The sequence below is a fragment of the Sorex fumeus genome, unplaced genomic scaffold (genome assembly GCF_029834395.1).
Source record: "Sorex fumeus unplaced genomic scaffold, SorFum_2.1 ptg000051l, whole genome shotgun sequence".
Lineage (NCBI taxonomy): Eukaryota > Metazoa > Chordata > Mammalia > Eulipotyphla > Soricidae > Sorex > Sorex fumeus.
In genome coordinates, this window is record NW_026606108.1 from 23,437,697 (window position 1) to 23,456,518 (window position 18,822).

Consider the following 18,822-nt stretch of genomic DNA (forward strand, 5'->3'; position numbering starts at 1 on the left):
GCCAATCAGGGCGTTCAAACTCAATACATCAGGATCTTCTGTGAGCTATATTATGGATTCACTATGAGGATATCACCATTCTACAAAGAAGTGATCATCCATGTCAAGAGAGGGATTCAGCAGGGTGATACCATTTCACCAAAACTCTTCAGTGCCACCTTCGAGAACATCATGCGACAACTGGAATGGGAGGGAATGGGAGTTAAGCTAGACGGTCGCCAACTACACCACCTCCACTTTGCTGATGACATTGTTCTAAGAACACCAAACATTAGCCAAGCGGCACAAATGCTGGCTGACTTTGACCATGAGTGTGGAAAGGTCGAACTACAGCTGAATCTCAGAAAGACAATGTTTATGAGAAAGTTATGTGTACCTAGGTCAAGAAGTCAACATGACGAATGACCTGGCACCTAAGTTATGCAGGAGGAAGAGAGTGGCTTGGAACGCCTTCAAGAGTGTTGAAGAAATAGCTAAGAGTGATCCCAGAGACTCAGGAGCAAATCTCAGAACACAGTAGGTTTTGGCAGAAATCCCTCCAGATTTAAGTATTAAAATTTCAGAATTTCAAAATCGCACGCCCACTACTGCAGCCACACGACATCATATGTTATTCATAACCAGCAATAGAAAACAAATTGTCTACTGTTGCCTTTTCAGCAGATCTGAGTGTTAAAGTAAAAATCTCAAATAATAATGGTGGGCCTGGTGTTGAAATATTGAATGTGATCAAAGAGAGAGTAATGTGGAAATCATCTGCCCCACAGGTAGGGGGAGGGTGTGGGATGGGGGTATACTGGTGTTGTTGGGGATGGAGAATGGCACTGGTGAAAGTACAGGTGTTTCACTGTATGACCGAGACTTAGAAACAAACAGAAAGCTTTGTAACTGTTCTCAGTCATTCGGTGAATAAAATTATAAAAAATGGGAAAAAAAGTAAGGTGGAGTTCATGCACAATTCAATCAGCTAATCAGTGGCTGAATAAATAGCAGTACTCCTACATTTAAAAAAAAAAAAAGAAATAGCTAAGAGGACAAAGAACCTCCAGCTCTGGGCACATCTCTTCAATTCCACTGTTCTTCCTGCATTAACATATGCCTCAGAGACCTGGGCCCTATGAAAACAGGATGAGAATGCTATTCAGGTCTTCCAAAGAGGAATTGAAAGAGCTATGCTTGGAATATCACGTTTCACTCAAATGAGAGAAAAAATCTGGAGTTCTCATCTCTGTTGACGGTCAAGAATCAGGGACACTGTCTCATTTGCCAAGGTGTCAAAACTCAGATGGAGTGGACACATAATGAGATTTGGAGATGACCACTGGACTAGAGCTGTTACTGATTGGATTCCACGGGATGTCAAAAGATCGCACGGCCACCCACCTACGAGATGGTCAGACTTCTTCATCAATACCCTGAACAATCGGTTTGAGGCTCTTCGTGTTCCTAGAACGAGCAGATGCCATTGGGCTACACTAGCATGCGACAGGGACAAATGGAGATGTTATTGGCGCCTGCTCAAGCAAATTGAAGAGTAACTGGATATCAAGTGATTAAGTGATCAAATCTTAGCAGGGAGAGGACATCCATTGTATTAGTTAAATTTTTCTTTTGCTGCTTTCAAACTCCTAGTCTTTGATTTTTTTTTTGATAGTACTATTATAATGTGTCTTTTTACTATCCTCTTTCAATTGATGCTACTTGGGAATCTCTGATCTTCATGTACCTGATGTCCAAATCTCTCTCTAGATTCCAGAGTTTTTAGTCATTATTTTATAAATATGCTTTCTCTCCTTTTCTCTCTTTTTCTCTATTTACTCTATTTTTCTCTATTTTTTCCATAACCCAAATCTTTTCTTAATTGTCATCATTCACAGAGGCTTTCTTCACTATTCTTCAATCTCCTTTTCCCCCTTTCTATTCACTGGCTAGATAATTTTGAATAACCTATCTTCACTTCATGATTCTTTTGCTTGGTCAACCATGTCATTTATGTACTATCACATTTTTTCATTTCATTATAGTCTTTACCTCCAGATTATTTTGCTCCTTTTATTTTCTTCATAGTTTATGTCTCTTACATGTCCATTTGTGAATATGCCATTTTCCATTTTTCCTTGAGGTATCTTGTGTTGTCATACTTCTCTGGGCTCTTTAAAGCCATTGTCTATCAATTCATAGAAATGGCATTCTCTATCAATTCATAGTTTTAAAGTTTCTTTGAGATCAATTACTGGAAAAGTGTTGGCATCCTTAACTTTTGTCATATTCTCTATGGTTGATGATTCTCTTGAGTTGATGACTGCATTTGATGAAACAATCACCTTTTCCAGATTTTTGTGGTGGGGAAAAACCTTCCTGGTGTGTGTATGTGAGGGTGTATTGGAGTCCCTGCTTCAGAGGTGCTTCTATGGTCTCATAGTCTTCTCTAGTGTGATCTCATAGTCTTCTCCGGAATGTTCTCGGAGTCTTCTCTCCAATTCCATCAGCTGAGGTTACTGTCAGTCACTGTGGCAGTGTCCTCAGCCATTGAGTGGTGGTGGTTTGAAGTAGTAATCAAGTCTGTTGGGCTTCTTTTAGGGATGACTGCTGTTCTCCTCCTTCCTGATCTTTTTCTCCTCGTGTGGATGATGTGGTAGGGAGATCGTTCTTGGCTCCAGTTTAACCTTGGAGGTGGTTCTGATTGTGTACAGACAACATGGACCATTCACGAGGCAGGCCTTGTGGCTTGGGTGTTCCAGGGTATGGAACACTATCTTGTTTGCAGTCATGATTGCTCCAGTGTCCAAAATGTGCTTTCCCCATAATCAACCATGGATCCTGGGACTAGAGAATGAGTGGACTTGTAGGCCAGCAGCTCTGAACTCCGGGGCTCTGCCTGCAGTGCCTGAAATATGGGTGCATGCAGAGCAGCTGTGTAGTCAGGGTGGAAGAGCTGTGGATATGAGGTTTTGGTATATGTAAGTTTTGAAGTAAAAGTTGGATCCATATTCCCAGATGGCTGAATAGAAGTTCCTTCCTGGATGTTGTAGCACCTGCACTCTGAGGAATTCCCAGATAGTGGTTATTAAACTCTGACAAGGTAATTAGAGCTGGTGCTTTTTGCAGAATAGTGAGTACCTGGCATAGCTGAAGCCTGTTGCAGACCTCAGTGACAGAAGCTGCTGGGGTCCTCCATAAAGCAGGCCGCTGTGGACTGTGGCTACTGTCCTTGTCCTTCTCTTCCTGGCCTTCCAGCTAAGCCAATCTATGAAGAGATCTTTTCTGTGGGGTTAGTATTTATTTATTTATTTATTTATTTAATCTTGTGTGTTGCTATAGACGATAAAAAAAAAATTTTTTTTTAAACTTGTTGTTGTTTTTTCAACCACACCTGGTGGTGTTCAGGGCTCACTACTTGCTCTGTGCCCTTGGATCACTCATGGTCGACCTCAGGGGACCATATGTAATGCCAGGGATCAAACTGGGGCCTGCCATGTTCAAGGCCAGTGACTGACCCTCTGGACCACCTCTCCAGCCCTAAGGTGAATTCTTGAATCCCCCCAGGGCTGTTCTCATCAAGAAGCATTTTTCACCAGGGCTTTGTTGTTGGGGGAGGGTGGCTTCTAGCTTCTCCCATTCTTTTCTGCCTTGTTTCACTGTCTAGAAACCACCTGTACAATACTGAATAGAAGTAGGTCAATACTTAAAACACTCTTGCTGGTTAGTATCTAGTTTGTGCGGATTTTGCTGTTTTCTGTAGCCCTTCTTTATCAGTTGAGAAAGTTCCTGTTGTAGACTCTGTTTATCAGGAATGGAGATTGGAGTTCATCAGTGCTTTTTTTCACCTCATCATGACTATCACCTCAAACTTGCCAGCCACATTCTAGAGACTACTTTGAACTCTGGCTGGCGAGGCCACTTAAATTCCAATCAAGTTTGCCTTCAAACACACGCACCCTACCTTTCTTCTAGTCAACTTTGCTGGAGCACAAGCTTGTAACCTGCTTGGTTTCATGTTATTTTCTCAGTGGCCTCATGTGTTTAGCACTAAAGTTTCAGTATGACTAGCAGCTGAAGTGGTGTCGTTTAGGAAATAAATTGTTATTCTGGGTCAAAGAGATTTCCTAATACTTTTAGTATAAAATTCCACTCTGTATGTGATTAAGGTCTCTCTGACATACAATAGTTAACATGCATTGTTAGAGTTCTCAATCTGAAGACTGGGAACTTTTGTTGATTTTACATCATAATTACAGAAAACTAGTGAGTAGAGCTATGAATGTACAAAAAAGATGAGGAAATAATGTAAAAGTACCGTTTTATTTACTCTTTGTTGTGGGTCACACAAAGGATTGGAGGTCCAGTGATACCTGGATTCAATACAACCACGAAGGGTACATTGTCTCTCCAAATCATAGTATTAATCCTTTAAACAGAATCATATTGCATTTTATGTTAAACAAAGCATGATGTGTATGCCTATAAATAAAACATTCCTCACTTTATTTGATCTCAAAGTTTATTCTCCTCCATTTATCCGGAGGGCATGCCATTTGGAATCACCAACTGTGCCGAGCTATGGTAGTAAAAGAGCAGCTGTATCCATATACTTTGAATTCATGCCAGAGCACACGAGGTTGATCATCGCTTCCCCTGACTAAATGTGGGATGACCACAGTATTTGGAGTGGAAATCTGGATACTGACACATTCAGGTGAAAACATAGAAAAGAATAATGAACAACTAGGGAAACCACGTGATAACTTCATAGATCTCAGAGCAAAACCAAAACTGTAGATCAAGAAAAAGCTGGAGTGTAAGACCTTCTCCTCACCCAGTTTCTTGTCCTGTTCCGCTACCACAGAGAGAAAATAAAGGGAAAAATGTATCAGTTTATGATAGGAAACAAGATAAGCCATTTACTGGCAATTTTTAAATTTTTTTCTGATTTTAGGCACCATGACTTAATTCATGCATGGAACATTTCAATCCCAGCCCCTCCATTGGAGTCCACTCCACTTACCCCCAACATTGTCCCAGAATCCTCCACTTAAATCCAACCTCTACCTCATCTCCCTGTCATGGTAATCTCTGTTCTGTAGAGTTCTTAGGTTCTGTTGCCTTCTTTGCCATTTGTTTTCCCTGTATTTCCTTCTCTTTCAGGGTCAGGGAAATGAGACCCATTATTGTGACCCTGAAAGAGCCTCCAATATGGCAGCTTTGGGAAATACGAGTAAGGAGAGGCTGCTAAAATCTCAGGGCTGCGACGAATGGAGACATTACGGACGCCTGCTCAAGTAAATCAGTGAACAATGGGATGACAGTGATACAGTGCGACACTTCCGTCTATCCTACATATGAGAGAGATTCTGTGTCTATTCCTTTCCTTCTAGTTTCACTCAGCATAATACTATCCAGCTCCATCCATGTAGCCAAGTAGTATTCCACTAGATTCAGTCATCTATTCTTGGATACAGGTTGGTTGCAGATTTTGGCTAGGATAAATAGTACTGCAGTGAACATAGGAATGCAAATGTCTTTTCTGAATAGAGGGCCTTTAGGGTAGATGCCAAGTAGATTTCCTAGAAGATTCACCAGTGGACACTCTCATCAGCAGTAAATGAGGGCTTCTTTTACCCCACATCACTGCCAACACTGGTTGTTTCCATTCTTTGTGATGTGTACCAGTCACACTGGTGTTGAGAGCTAATCTTTCAATTGCATTTCCGTGTTAAGTGATGCAGTACACTTTTTCATATACTTATTGATATATCTTCTTTGATGAAATTTCCAGTCCTACCTTCTCCCTATTTTTGGATGTTTTTTTCTAGTTGAGTTTTACCAATGTTTTATATATCTTGAATATTAACCCTCTGTCAGGTGAGTGGTGGGAAAATATTTTCTCCCAGTCTCTGGGGTGTCTCTTTATTCTGGCCATCTTTCTTTTTCTTCAGTGTAGAAGCTTCTTAATTTGCTATAGTCCCACTATCTCTGCTGTCATTTGCTTGGTGAAATTATATTGATGAAAACAGGCAGAAAGCTTCATGACATTGAAACAAACTAGAGGCATCTTCAATGGCAAATAGTTTTTATTGGCAGAAAAATAAAGTGGGTTATAGGACTTTTGAAAACGATTTAAAAATCTACTTTCTATTTAGTATCTTTGCTTTGTGCAATTTTCATACATTTCAGTTAATTACTTACTGAATAGGCTTCTGCCAGAAATGCAGACAAGACCATTAATCTCATCTGCCAACCATGAAGCTAAGTCAGGAATAGAAATTTCCTTTCTCCAAGCAACAATCAGGTGAATAGCTACCAGTCTGCTACATTATCTCATTCAATCGAAACAGGATGACAAAAGATAACATAATGAATAGTAATGCTTGAAATCTTTAATTTGACATACCATCTGCAGCATGTCACACTTCACACCCAATCTGATCTAAGCCCGAGTTGCAAGGCTAGTCTTCAATGTTGAAAGAGCATCATCTCACAAGAAAACAGAAGGAAAATGAGAAACCAATCCTCTTTTTTTTTTCAGATTACAAAAAGAATATGTACAACTAACTTTTTATGTTGAGCACAGCCAAGAGCATTATTATTTACTAGTAAAAAATTGTGCTAAAGAATTGAGTAACATATTACAAACGCTCTCGACTCTCTATTAGGTTGGCACTCACTAAAATTTACAATACTGTCAACGTTGGATTTTTGCAGTAATACTTTGTTTGCTCTAGCCAAGTTTGGATCTAAAATAGGAAAATTTAGCACTTGTCCAGCATATCTGCATGCTTTTGACTAGTTAACATGTTAATCAAGAAAAAGGCTATGCTGTCCAGCTATTAGATAAGTTATTTGGAAAAGGAAAAATATTTGTCTATGAATTGGTAGATGAAATGTTTCCAAGAAAAAATAATAAATGAGCCCTATTTTAGTTCTCTCCTATTATGAATGACAGGTTTAACATTCTTAGAAACCTTAAGAATATAATGACTACATCTTTAAAAGCCCCTAGGGATTATAGTACATTAATGTATCAGAGCCAGTAAATTATTTATCTATAAATTAATCTTCCTAAACAGATTTTTACCCCCCTTCAATTTGAAAGCTAAACTTCTGAGTCTCCACTTCAGCAACTTTATATCTGAAGAGCTTACATCTGTAAAAACACTTCTAATGAAAACACAAAGACAACCCCGAGAGAAGCAAATAAAATGAGATTTAAGTATATAGCAGCAGTTCTACAGTTACATTCCTAACAATAGTGGGTCGTAATTTGATGCCAAATAGGTTACATAACAAAATCAGTGAGAACTTTAGTTCTTTAGGAGTTGAAGATCTTCAATGTTGAAACACATCTCTTTTCCCGCATTCACACCACAGTGGAAGACAATCTTTGTTTCCAATGGGTAGGAAGAATATGGTTGTGCTCTGGAGCAACACCAGGCGGCAGACAAAGTGCCTCTAAAATAGCCTGCTGCCCAAGACCAGTTATGCTGGTCAAAACCCAAATATCAAAGGTGGATTTAAGTTTTCAACTCATACCATTAAAAATTAGCCAGCAGCTCAAAGGGCTGGTGCTGTGTGTTTTGCATGAGAGGCCTGGGTTTGAGCCCTGGCAACACACGGTTCCCCAACACCAACTAAGTGACTCTCAAGGAAGGAGCTTGGAGTAGAGGCTGAACACCATTGGATTAAGTCCCCTAAAAAAAAATGTAACATGATTTTGTTTAGCGTTCCTCCACAAATCACTTTACCAACTAAAATATAACCACCAACCACCAATAAAACTGCCATCAATAAAAGTCTCCTTTTAGGAACAATTTTTCGTGAAAAATTCTCTCTTCGATTTATATCTATGGTAAAGACTATCTGCTATATTACACATCTAATATTTTGTTTTGTTCATGAATCTTTCTGAAAAGATGACTATAATTTAGTAACTATGAACAGCATTACAATGTTCAGTTTTAAGGATCCTCTAATCTTACTTTTTACTCATTATTAAAAAGTATTCATTAATATTCACTAATACCAGACTTTATTAACAAAGGTATCATAAAACATATAGTACAATCTAAAATCCATTTCTGTGCTGAAGGGACGAGAAAATATATTCTTTTTAAGAAGCTCTCCACAGAAAGAGCAAGGGGAGGGGAGAAGAGAGAGAGATGCTTGCTATACAGGTGGGGGTGGGGGATGGGAGGGAAAATGGGGACATCGGTTGTGAGAAATGTGCATTAGTGAAAAGATGGGTGTTGGAATTTTATATGATTGGAATCCAATCATGTACAACTTTGTAACTGTGTATCACAATGTGGCTCAATTAAAAAAAAATTAAAAATAAAAGCAGGGTTGGGGGGTCAGAGAGGAGCTCCACAAACACTTTCCACGTGCAAAAACTGTTTAGGGTGAAAATACTCGGTAAGCAGATTGGAGGAAAGTCGGAAGCAAACTTGAAAAGATTTGGGATAAAATGTCGGTAACAAAACTTACCATTTTAAGAGCTGGAGAGATAGTACAAAGGTAAGGCACTTGCTTTGCGTGTGGCCCAGGCAGGTTCCATCCCTGTCACCCCAGATGTTCCCCTGAGTTCCACCAGGAGTGATCCCTGAGCATCACCTGGTACAGCCCCAAACAAATAAATTTACCATTTTAACCACTTTAAAACAAGCAACTTCATGGCATTAATATATTCACAATGTCATGCAACCACTTCCACTATTCAGAGTTTTTTCATCATCCCAAACAGAAAACTCGACCTATTCAACAGTTCCCCATTCCTGCTCACTACCATACCCCGCAACCCCCATCCCACCCCAGCCCTCAGTAACCTTTATTGTCTCTGTCTTTGAAGCAAAATTTTAAAAAGCAAAAACAACCCAATGCACAAAACCCTGCGACCCTTCGCCTGAGCAGGGAAAATGAGCCCATTTCCTAGCCCCTCCATGGTCATCAATTGTTTAAACTGATTTGGGTGGTCAGACTATACACAATCTTTCATTTTCTTCATGGATCAGCAGCCAGTGTTACGCATGTGCTTACCTGGGGCAAACCTGTATGCACCGCTGATATATGAATAAATACCTGATCTCCCTGGCCCTGGCATTCTGGTTAACACACTTCCCATTGTGGCCAAACATGGGAGCAGGTATGCAGTTAAATGTTGGTGTAGCACTTGTCGTGCGCCAGAACCGCACCATCACAGGACTGCAGATGCTGCAGCAGAACGTTGCCTGCCTGTGAAGAGGTGACTGGCAGCAGACTAGCTGAGCTGTAGTCTTGACTCAATAATGCTGCCCTTTATGTCAACATTCTGAACCTTTGGAACATTTAATATGTGATAAATTGTGGTAAAGCCTACATGCTAGGCATAGAAAAATTACACTTTAGATTTTCAAGATTTCAAAATTTTAGTACCAGATTGGATTTGGGTTTGTTGTTTTGATGGGGCGGGGGGGAAGACTCATGTGGCAATTGTTTGGGGTTTGGTTCTGTTGGAGCCACGGGACAAATCTGAGTCTCGTGCAAGCCAAGCATGCACTCAGGCCATGAAACCATGAAACTAGGCCCTCAAATTGGACATTGATCTAAAATATCCAGAATCAGCAAATGAAAAGAAGAGAGCAGATTAGTGGTTACCTGGGCCTGGGCTTGGGGGAGTACAGAATGAGCGACTGAAAATTGATTTGGGGTGTTTTATTTTGGGAGGGGGGAAGGCAGGGATCGGGTACCCAAAAAAATCCCAGAATTTCATAGTGGATGGTTGTACAAACTTGTGACTATGCTTCAAAGTGCTGGTATTTACCACTTTAAAACAGTTAACTGTGTATGTCAGTCAAGATAGTCACAATGGAAGTAAAAGACTGTGTGTGTGTGAATTATGGTTTAAGTAAAATTGGTTACATCTGTGTCAAAATAAATCGTACTGATATACAAAATTAATATACCCAACCACCAATAAAGCGGCCCAAGGGCCATTCAACACTATACCACCTCTATTCTGAGACACACCAAATTCTACAAATCCATACATGGCTACCAGAGGCCCGTCAGCAGGTCAGTCCCTGAGGAGGTGACTGAGGAAGAGCAGTGTGTCTGGGGCAAGGGGAGAGAGAATTCTGGATCAGCTAAGTGGGGCCTGGGTTTACAGTTCCTATCGACCTGAGATGTGGAAATGATTCCTATCCAGGTAAAAGAACCACATTTTAAAGGTGAACTTTATTTCAATCCAAATGTTTGATGAAAAGCCTGTTCCCTGTTCCATACAAGGGGGCTCGTTCACTCACTCCCACGGACTCTCTCTACTCCAGGCAGCAACTCAGGAATCATGGCTCAGGATTCAGAATAGTCTGTTAAATGCCACTTATAAACAAAATGGCTATTGGTGGAGAACTACGAAACGGTGTTAGCATTTTAGATTTTAGTTGCACCTAATTTTAAGACAGAGAAAAGTGTCTGCAATGTAAGCACTTGAAAACCAAGTGAGCAAAATACCAAGAGTCTTGCTATGGGAAGTGCCCAGCCCTGCCTGGCTCGACGCAGAAACAAGAGTACTCAGAAAGCTCAGGAGTGCGAAGATGCAGACAGTTATGATTTTATTTGTTAATTCACATAGCCAAAAAGTCACTTTACAGAAGCAAAACACATCTCCATTTTAGAAAATCCTTTCCGTTTTTTTAAATCTAAGGCCCCCTCTAGTGTTGAAAAGAGTCCCAGGCACATTCTGCAACAGAAGGCAGTGAGTTTCACCCCAGACCTTCCAAAACAAAAAGAATATTTCTGTTCCGTTCATGTGGCACGAAAATCAATGAGAGAAAATGTCTAACCACAATTAATATTTCAGATTCCTGCTATGATTCACACTCTCATTATTCTCTCATTCAGTAATTTCTTCCTTTGTTACTTACTGCTAGATTGTTTTTAGACAATAAATACCTTTGTCGACCAAGGGGGGTAAAAACATATAATTTGTGTAGGGACTTTAATTTCCCAAATGGGAAATATACCTCCTTGAAAATAACAGAAAATTAATTTAATGTCACTAAAGCCTATTCTGCTTTTATGAAAGTACTGGGTAAGTGGTATGTACTTCCTAAAGTATACAGTTTTAGTACGTATATTTTAAGACCCACCTAATCTGCGAATTTTCTAATAAACCTTTTCAGTACCCTATAAAAAGGAGGTGAAAAGCATAGCTTTGAGGTCTAACGCTGGCTCTGAAGAAAGGAATTCTTAGTTTATTCACACATGGCACTACAGAAATCCAATGACTTAATCTCATGTAATTTTCAAAAAGGTTGATTCAAATTGGGGGCAGTAAAAAACAGAGGTTTTCACTTTTTTGCAGTTAAAGCCTTTGTGTTTGTTTCTATGTTATATTAAAGAGGGTGTGAATGAAGAATTAGTATTACTAGTAACTGAAAAATAAAAAAAATAAATCTTTTCAGTAAAAACAGTATAATCTTGAGCAGGAGACAGAGAAGAACTCTGTAAGCTATTACTTTAAATTTTTTTAGAAGAAAGCATAAAACTTGAACATTTAATAGTACTTAAAATAAGTTTAATTATATCAGTTTTATTTCAATAAACAACTATTTGTCTTTTCATAGATCACTGCTTCTCTGCTTTGATCCTGCTTTCTGTTTTCACACCTGGTGCTTTGCAAATGTTACAGAACTTAAAACACAGATCACTGAAAATGAGCTATCGAACTGGTGACATTTACAACTGGTCTCAGCTTTTAGATAACTATATTCAAATCAAAAGGACATAGCATTTGACAAGTGCAGCATATACTTTTTTGGCTCACCATGAAGAACGATGTAACTGGAAATTATACGAGTCATTTCTCCTAGAACAAACTTAGTGAAAAGCTGCTTTTAAAGTTAGCCATGAAACTGAAAATTATGATAAACACTGAAAAGTCATTTAAAATAAGTTCATAAAATGCAATTACAAATAAAAGCAGAAGGGGAGAGACAGCACTAAGGCAAATAAAAGCAAATAAATACTGTACAATAACATACAAAAATGTCTTTATAAAAATTGAAAATTGCATTTAAAAGATCTCTTTTCCCTGACTTTGGGGGTATTTCACAGAATTTAAATTTTATACCTAGATTCTAAAATGACTCCCCAAGTGTTATTAATTACTGGCATTGTTTTTTGCCAAAACCTCTCTAATCTGTCGGTCGAGTTCACTTATGATTCGATCTTCGTGATTATACACACCCGTCCTCATCAAAGTATCCCTTTCTTCTATTAGGCGAGTCAAGTAATCGTCCAAGCCTTCTTCCAGGGCGCTGCTATGTGGGCCCTCCGTTTTTCCACTCGCAATCTCTCTGGAATCTGGGTACTGTTTTTGTTCTTGTTGCCTTAACCTGGAAGTCGAGAACAAATCCTGCTCTAGCAAGCAACAAAAGCTGTTTTGGTTTTCTTAACACCACTATTTCAAAACAAAATGATTTAATGGTAGAATTCGTTTTGAGTAATATTTTTAGAAAGGAAACAACCACCAGTGTTCCACTCCGTTAGCCAGAATTAGCACACTTTAAAAAGGCAGTGTTAAAAACAATACTTGTTTTTTGAATTACAAATAAAATACGTGAAAACTAGAATGTTTGGGTATGTGTAAAAATGGAAAAAAACCCACCAGAGTAATTTTTGTATTTCTTTTCATATATAATGCCTGTGTTTTAAAAACATGTACTTTTCTAAAATATATGCAATACCCTGTGCTGTTTTCTTCACTTATTAATGTAATGAGTGTTTTCCCACATCATTGTTTTTCCGAATGGTTGCCAACACTGCATCATTTTGTTTTACCATTAATCATCCTTTATTGTTCTTAGGTTGTTATTAAATCTCCAGCCTTGCTCTGTACATATAATTTTCTTCTAAATTCACTCACTAGGTATTAATTTACACCAGAGCTAGGTTTTGAAATAATATTGTGAATCTAGAATAAAAATGTCGCTACTACTATGGAACTCATATCTCTTATTTGTAGAGAGTGAAATTCTATAAATGTGGATATCTATTTAAAAGGACCAGCACGTTTCAGAGTTCTACATTGAACCTTGCAAGCTAAGTTTGTGATCTCAACTAGGACCTGAAAGAAAAAAAACTGGTAGCAATCTGGGACTAGGCTCTTTCTCAGGAATTATTGTCAATCATATTGGTCCTTGAAAACTGAAAGAGTCTGAATGATAAACATGAGGTTCTATTAAACTCATTTTAATTGAATTTATGGCGAACCAATAAGAGGATTTAATATCCCTCTAAGTAACTGGCTACTAAAAAAGGTTCTAATTTGCAACTACTCTTAAATGTTGTCTTCATAAGTAAGGTGAAGCGGTTGAATCTAAGTCCCTGCTTCTAAATGGTCTTCAGCGTAAGAAGTCTGTGAGAACCTAACCAACTGCTGATTGTGCCCGTGGTGGGTTTGAGCCAGTGAAAAGTCCCACCTTGACACATACAGGTGGGGCCAAAAAGAGTGCAAGACTGTTTTGTTTGTTTATATGACCTTGAATTGGTAAATACTTCCCATGAGACACCGAAGTATACAGAGAGGACATTAAAGAACATCTCCAGGGGCTGGAGCAATAGCACAGCGGGTAGGGCATTTGCCTTGCATGCGGCCAACCCGGGTTCGATTCCCAGCATCCCATATGGTCCCCTGAGCACCGCCCAGGGGTGATTCCTGAGTGCAGAGCCAGGAGTAACCCCTGTGCATAGCCAGGTATGACCCAAAAAGCAAAAAAAAAAAAATCTCCAAAGGGACGACTAAGGGACAGCGATCAATGGAAATAACCATTCTGGAAAAGAACTGAGTGATACACCTTTCAGTAACGTATTGCAACCCACAGTGTCTAAAAGAAGGGAGGAAGGGAGAGAGAAAGAGGAAGGGGAGAGAGGGAGAGGGAGGCCACCACAGAGGCAGGCTGGGGCAGGGGAGTGGAAAGGGGGGAACGAGGGAAACTGGGGACATTGGAGGCAGGGAACATTGCATGACTGAAATGCAATCATGATTAACTTTGTAATTGTGTATTTCACAGTGATTCAAAAAAAAGAAAAGAAAAATGAAAACATATTAGCCATGCCAAAAAAGAAAAAAAGAAAAAAATCTCTGCTATTCCAAGAAGAAAGTCTAAAGAGTGGAATTGTGTGCTTTGAAAAAGAGGTGGAGTGAGTGGTTAGTGCGGATACTGGAACTAAGCACTTATGTGGAAGGGTAAGAAGGGTTTCCAGGTAGTTGTCTTTTCTACCCTAATTCTTAAAGCTGTCTCAGAAAGAGGTCTGGAGCAATAGCACAGCGGGTAGGCCGTTTGTCTTGCATGCGGCCAACCCGGGTTCGATTCCTCTGTCCCTCTTGGAGAGCCAGGCAAACTACCAAGAGTATCCAGTCTACACAGCAGAGCCTGGCAAGCTTCCCGTGGCATATTTAATATGTAACAACAAGTCTCACAATGGAGATGTTACTGGTGCCCACTCGAGCAAATCGGGAGGCCAGTGCTACAGTGCTACAGTCTTAGAAATAGATTCCCTCAGTTTGTCATTCAGTGACAAACGATAAACTAGAAAGTTCAAGTAGTTCCCTGTTTCATGTGTGTGTGAGAGAGACAAATGGGAATTTTACACAACTGATAATTACAACAAATCTTTGCTAAAATGTAAAACATCAGTCATAACAGGATTGCAGGACTCTGCAGCTACAGAAGCCCACCAAGCAATCACAGAAAACTTCTCCCTTGACAAATGCTGTTTGGACTCCTTGAAGTACACTTCCTGTCACTAGGAACTTATATTTGTAGAACTCCTGTTAAAAAGTTCTTTCTTATATTCAACTCAGCCTGTGTTCTTATACATTCCAATAACTGGCCATGATTCTGCAGAAAAGGATAACTTCTTAATACAGTAGTCCTTCAGATATTTGAAGACAGCTATTTAATATTTTGCCTCAACTTCTCAAGTTCAATATCCCTCACTTTACTTTTTGCTCACATTCAGTAGAAGCTCCCTAGGCAGCTGATTTCCTTCAAGGTTCTTTATACTTTGGTAAGAATATTCCAGAAGTGATTTTCAGTGCTGAGTACTGAATACTAGTTCACTTAAGCCTCTAACTACACTGACTTTGGGAAGCCAAGTTATACTTTATTGGCGTCTATTTAAATCCTTCTAGATGTCTCATGAACTTTATGTAAGAAATATCACTTAAGATTATTCTTATTATTATTCTTATATTTATAAGAAACATGCTTGTTTTAATCTAGTAGATCTCGCTGGTTTTAAATCTTTCTGAATCCCAATTTATATTGATAAAATAGAATTTTATGACATAAATTTTGATCGTCAAAATTTAAGCCACCAAAATAGTAGTAGCAAACAGCAGAGGTTAAATATATATAAAACTGAAACAAAAAGTGTTATATACACGTAACAGCAAACTTTGCAGGTGCTTGCCTTGCCTGAGGCCAACCTGGGTTTGATCCTCAGCACCCACTATAGCATCCTAAGTTCTCCAGGAGTAGTACCTGAGCACAGAGCCATGAGTAAGGCCTGAGCTCTGCCAAATGTGGTCCAAGAAACAAACAAAATATATTGGCTGAAGCCAATATAAATATTAATCTTCAGTGTTTTCATCTCTAAAGAGAGGATCAAATCTTCCTCAAAAATCTGCTCTGAAGATTTAGAAAATGAGTTGTCACTGTCACTGTTCTCCCGTTGTTCATCGATTTGCTTGAGTGGGTGCAGTAAGGTCTCCATTGTGACACTTGTTACTGTGTTTGGCATATCGAATACATCCCGGGGAGCTTGCCAGGCTTTGCCGTGCGGGCGAGATACTCTCGGTAGCTTGCCAGGCTCTCCGAGAGGGGCGGAGGAATCGAACTTAGGTCGGTCATATTGGCTGCGTGCAAGGCAAATGCCCTACCCACTGTGCTATCACGCCAGCCCAGAAAATGAGTTAGATTCAGAAAAAGACATTACCTATAGTTCACACAAAGTAAGGGCTCAATAGGTTAACAATTATTCCACTGTTAATAGAACATGAAGTAAATTTTTTTATATATTTTTTTTTGCTTTTTGGGTCACACCCGGCGATGCACAGGGGTCACTCCTGGCTCATGCACTCAGGAATTACCCCTGGCGGTGCTCAGGGGACCATATGGGATGCTGGGAATCGAACCCGGGTCGATCGAGTCCAACGCAAACGCCCCACCCGCTGTGCTATCACTCCAGCCCAATTTTTTTGTATTTAATTAAAAATTCTGTATAATCAATTATCTTAAAATAAGCAATTCTGAAAGTCACATATAAATAAAAATTTTAACTTTATTACAATCTTTTTTTTTTCCCTCTCTTTGGGTCACACCCGGCGATGCTCAGGAGTTCCTCCTGGCTCTGCACTCAGGAATCACTCCTGGTGGTGCTCGGGGGACCATATGGTATGCTGGGAATCAAACCAGGATCAGCCATGTGCAAGGCAAATGCTCTATCCACTGTGCTATGATTCCAGTCCCAAATTTATTACATTCTTAGCCTTTTACATAAAAGATACAGTTGGTTCAAGGCAAAAAAAAAAAATAACAATAAGTTTAATGGCCTTTGGCACAAATTCTTTAACATAACCTACTCTATTCTTAAGAAATATGAGGTAGTTTCTCTGCCCCAACTATTTAAAGGTTGTCATATTAGAATTTATTTCGCTGTGAAAAATGTTTTAGTTACCTGTTCAGTTCATTTCTTATATCCAACAACTCTTGTCGCTCGGTTTTCAGAGTATCTTTCTCCTCCGCAGCCAAGTACCGTAGTCTCATCTGTTCTAACTCTTCTTGCTGTTTTTTAAGACGAGCCATTTGACTTTCCTGTTCCCTCTTGAAAAAAATAAAGCAAATGCCTAGTATTAGGAATCAGTATATTTCATGTGACTTTTTCTTTTGATTATAATTCTTTTACAGTACTAATGACATTCACTGCCACTCTATAAGTCACAATCATCTAAATACTCTTGAGTTCTCTTTAAAAATTTCTCTGATTAGTTTTTGTTATGAGCTATAATCACTCATGACCCAATCAGTGATGGAGGTAACTTCTATTGAGGATTGAAATTGAAGACAAGGAAGAGTCTGCTGCCAGGCCAGAGTACAGTGGGTTGGGATAGCCTTGCATGCGGCTGACCAGGGTTCGATCCCTGGCATCAAAAAGGGTTCCTGCCATGTATGACCCCTGAGCACAGAACCAGGAGTAAGTCCTAAGCCCCCTGAGGTGTGCTCCCATCCCTCCCCCATACCCCCAGAAAAAGCCCACTGCCTAATTGGTTGCTACAGCAGCACCAGTAAGAGCAGCCTCCAAGAAAGGTTAATTATAATGATGTACTAAGAAAAACAGTAACCGTCCCTGCCGTGGCACTAATTCCACTCCTAGGAGTGGAAGGAAGTAATAAGTCCTCTACTCTTCTCCAGAACTGCGTAACAATCTATGAACAGATAAAACTATTTCTTTATAAACCACACACTGGTAATTGAGTGATCTTTTCAACCACTGTAACGGGCACTTTGTCACTGTATAACATCGCTGCAATGAGACAAGCTATTATCTAACACAGGCAGCTCCTCAGTCTGCATACATACTTCTTTAAGTATGACTACTTAATTTACAACAGAACACCCCCAAAAGAGGGCTCGATCAACAGGTATGGGTCATTTGGGGGAAAAGAAGTAACAGAAAAATCACACGTACCTTTTGATAAACTTTGACAAACTGAACCACTTATCTAAATAGCAACCAGATCAATAAATATGATTATCAGAACCCTAGAAGTCCTTGTTTCCAATCGGTCACTAACCCTGCATCTTTTCCCAAAGATAACTACAATTCTAAGTTTTAACACCAAAAACAAATTTTCTATTCTTTCCACTTTATGTAAATGGAAGTATACCGTATATATTACTTTAGGTCTGGCTTCTTTCCATTAACAGTTTTTCAGATGCATCCATATTATGTGTGGCTGATGATTCACATTACATGGAACATTCCACTGGATGAATATACAATTTATTCATTCCATTGCCAATGGACTACTTTGCGTTATTAGTTATCCAGTTTTATACAGTTTATGTGGTTATCATTATAACATGCCTTTTGAGGTACTTATTTGTATGCATTTCTATGGCCTATATCTAAGATTCACTGCTGGGTCACAGGGTTATAAAATTTTAACATCAGTAAATATTTTCAGTATTCAAAGTAATAATACTAATTGATAATGCCAAGTAATTATACATTTTAAACCCTCAAGACACTATAATTGTTTTTCAAAACCATATATAATGTAAAATATAAAATGTATCTTATATATAATAAAATTTAAATATAATACACAACATAATCATATAATAATCGTAATTTAATATATAATTGTTATACAATTGTTATATATAATTATATATTATAATTATTTATAATTGTAAATAATAGCACTGTTCTCCCATTGTTCATGGATTTGCTTGAGTGGGCACCAGTAACGTCTCACATCAAACTGTGAGATTTGTTGTTACTGTTTTTGGCATATTGAATATGTCACAGGGAGCTTGCCAGACTTTTGCGGTGCGGGCGAGATACTCTCGATAGCTAGCCAGGCTCTCCGAGAGGAGCCGAGAAATCGAACCCAGGTCAGCTGCCTTCAAGGCAAACACCTATCTGCTGTGTTATCACTTCAGTCCGTAAATAATATATTAATATATTTGTATTGCTATTAACAATTATTTATATTGTTTCTCATTCTCATTTTTTCATTTGTGATCATTTTGTTTTGGCCTGAAAAACATCTTTATT

General features: G+C 39.0%; 1 protein-coding gene across 1 annotated transcript in view; it reads right to left on the reverse strand.

Moving 5' to 3' along the window:
• Positions 1-10,566: 10,566 nt before the first annotated feature.
• The window catches only part of CEP120 (centrosomal protein 120), a 58,697-nt gene continuing 50,441 nt past the window's right edge, over positions 10,567-18,822 (reverse strand). The window contains exons 19-20 of the mRNA XM_056124525.1: positions 16,717-16,862; positions 10,567-12,368 (exon numbers count right to left, since the gene is read on the reverse strand). Of these exons, the coding sequence (XP_055980500.1) occupies positions 12,134-12,368; positions 16,717-16,862 (381 nt within the window). The 3' untranslated portion in view covers positions 10,567-12,133. The remainder of the gene's footprint in view (positions 12,369-16,716; positions 16,863-18,822) is intronic.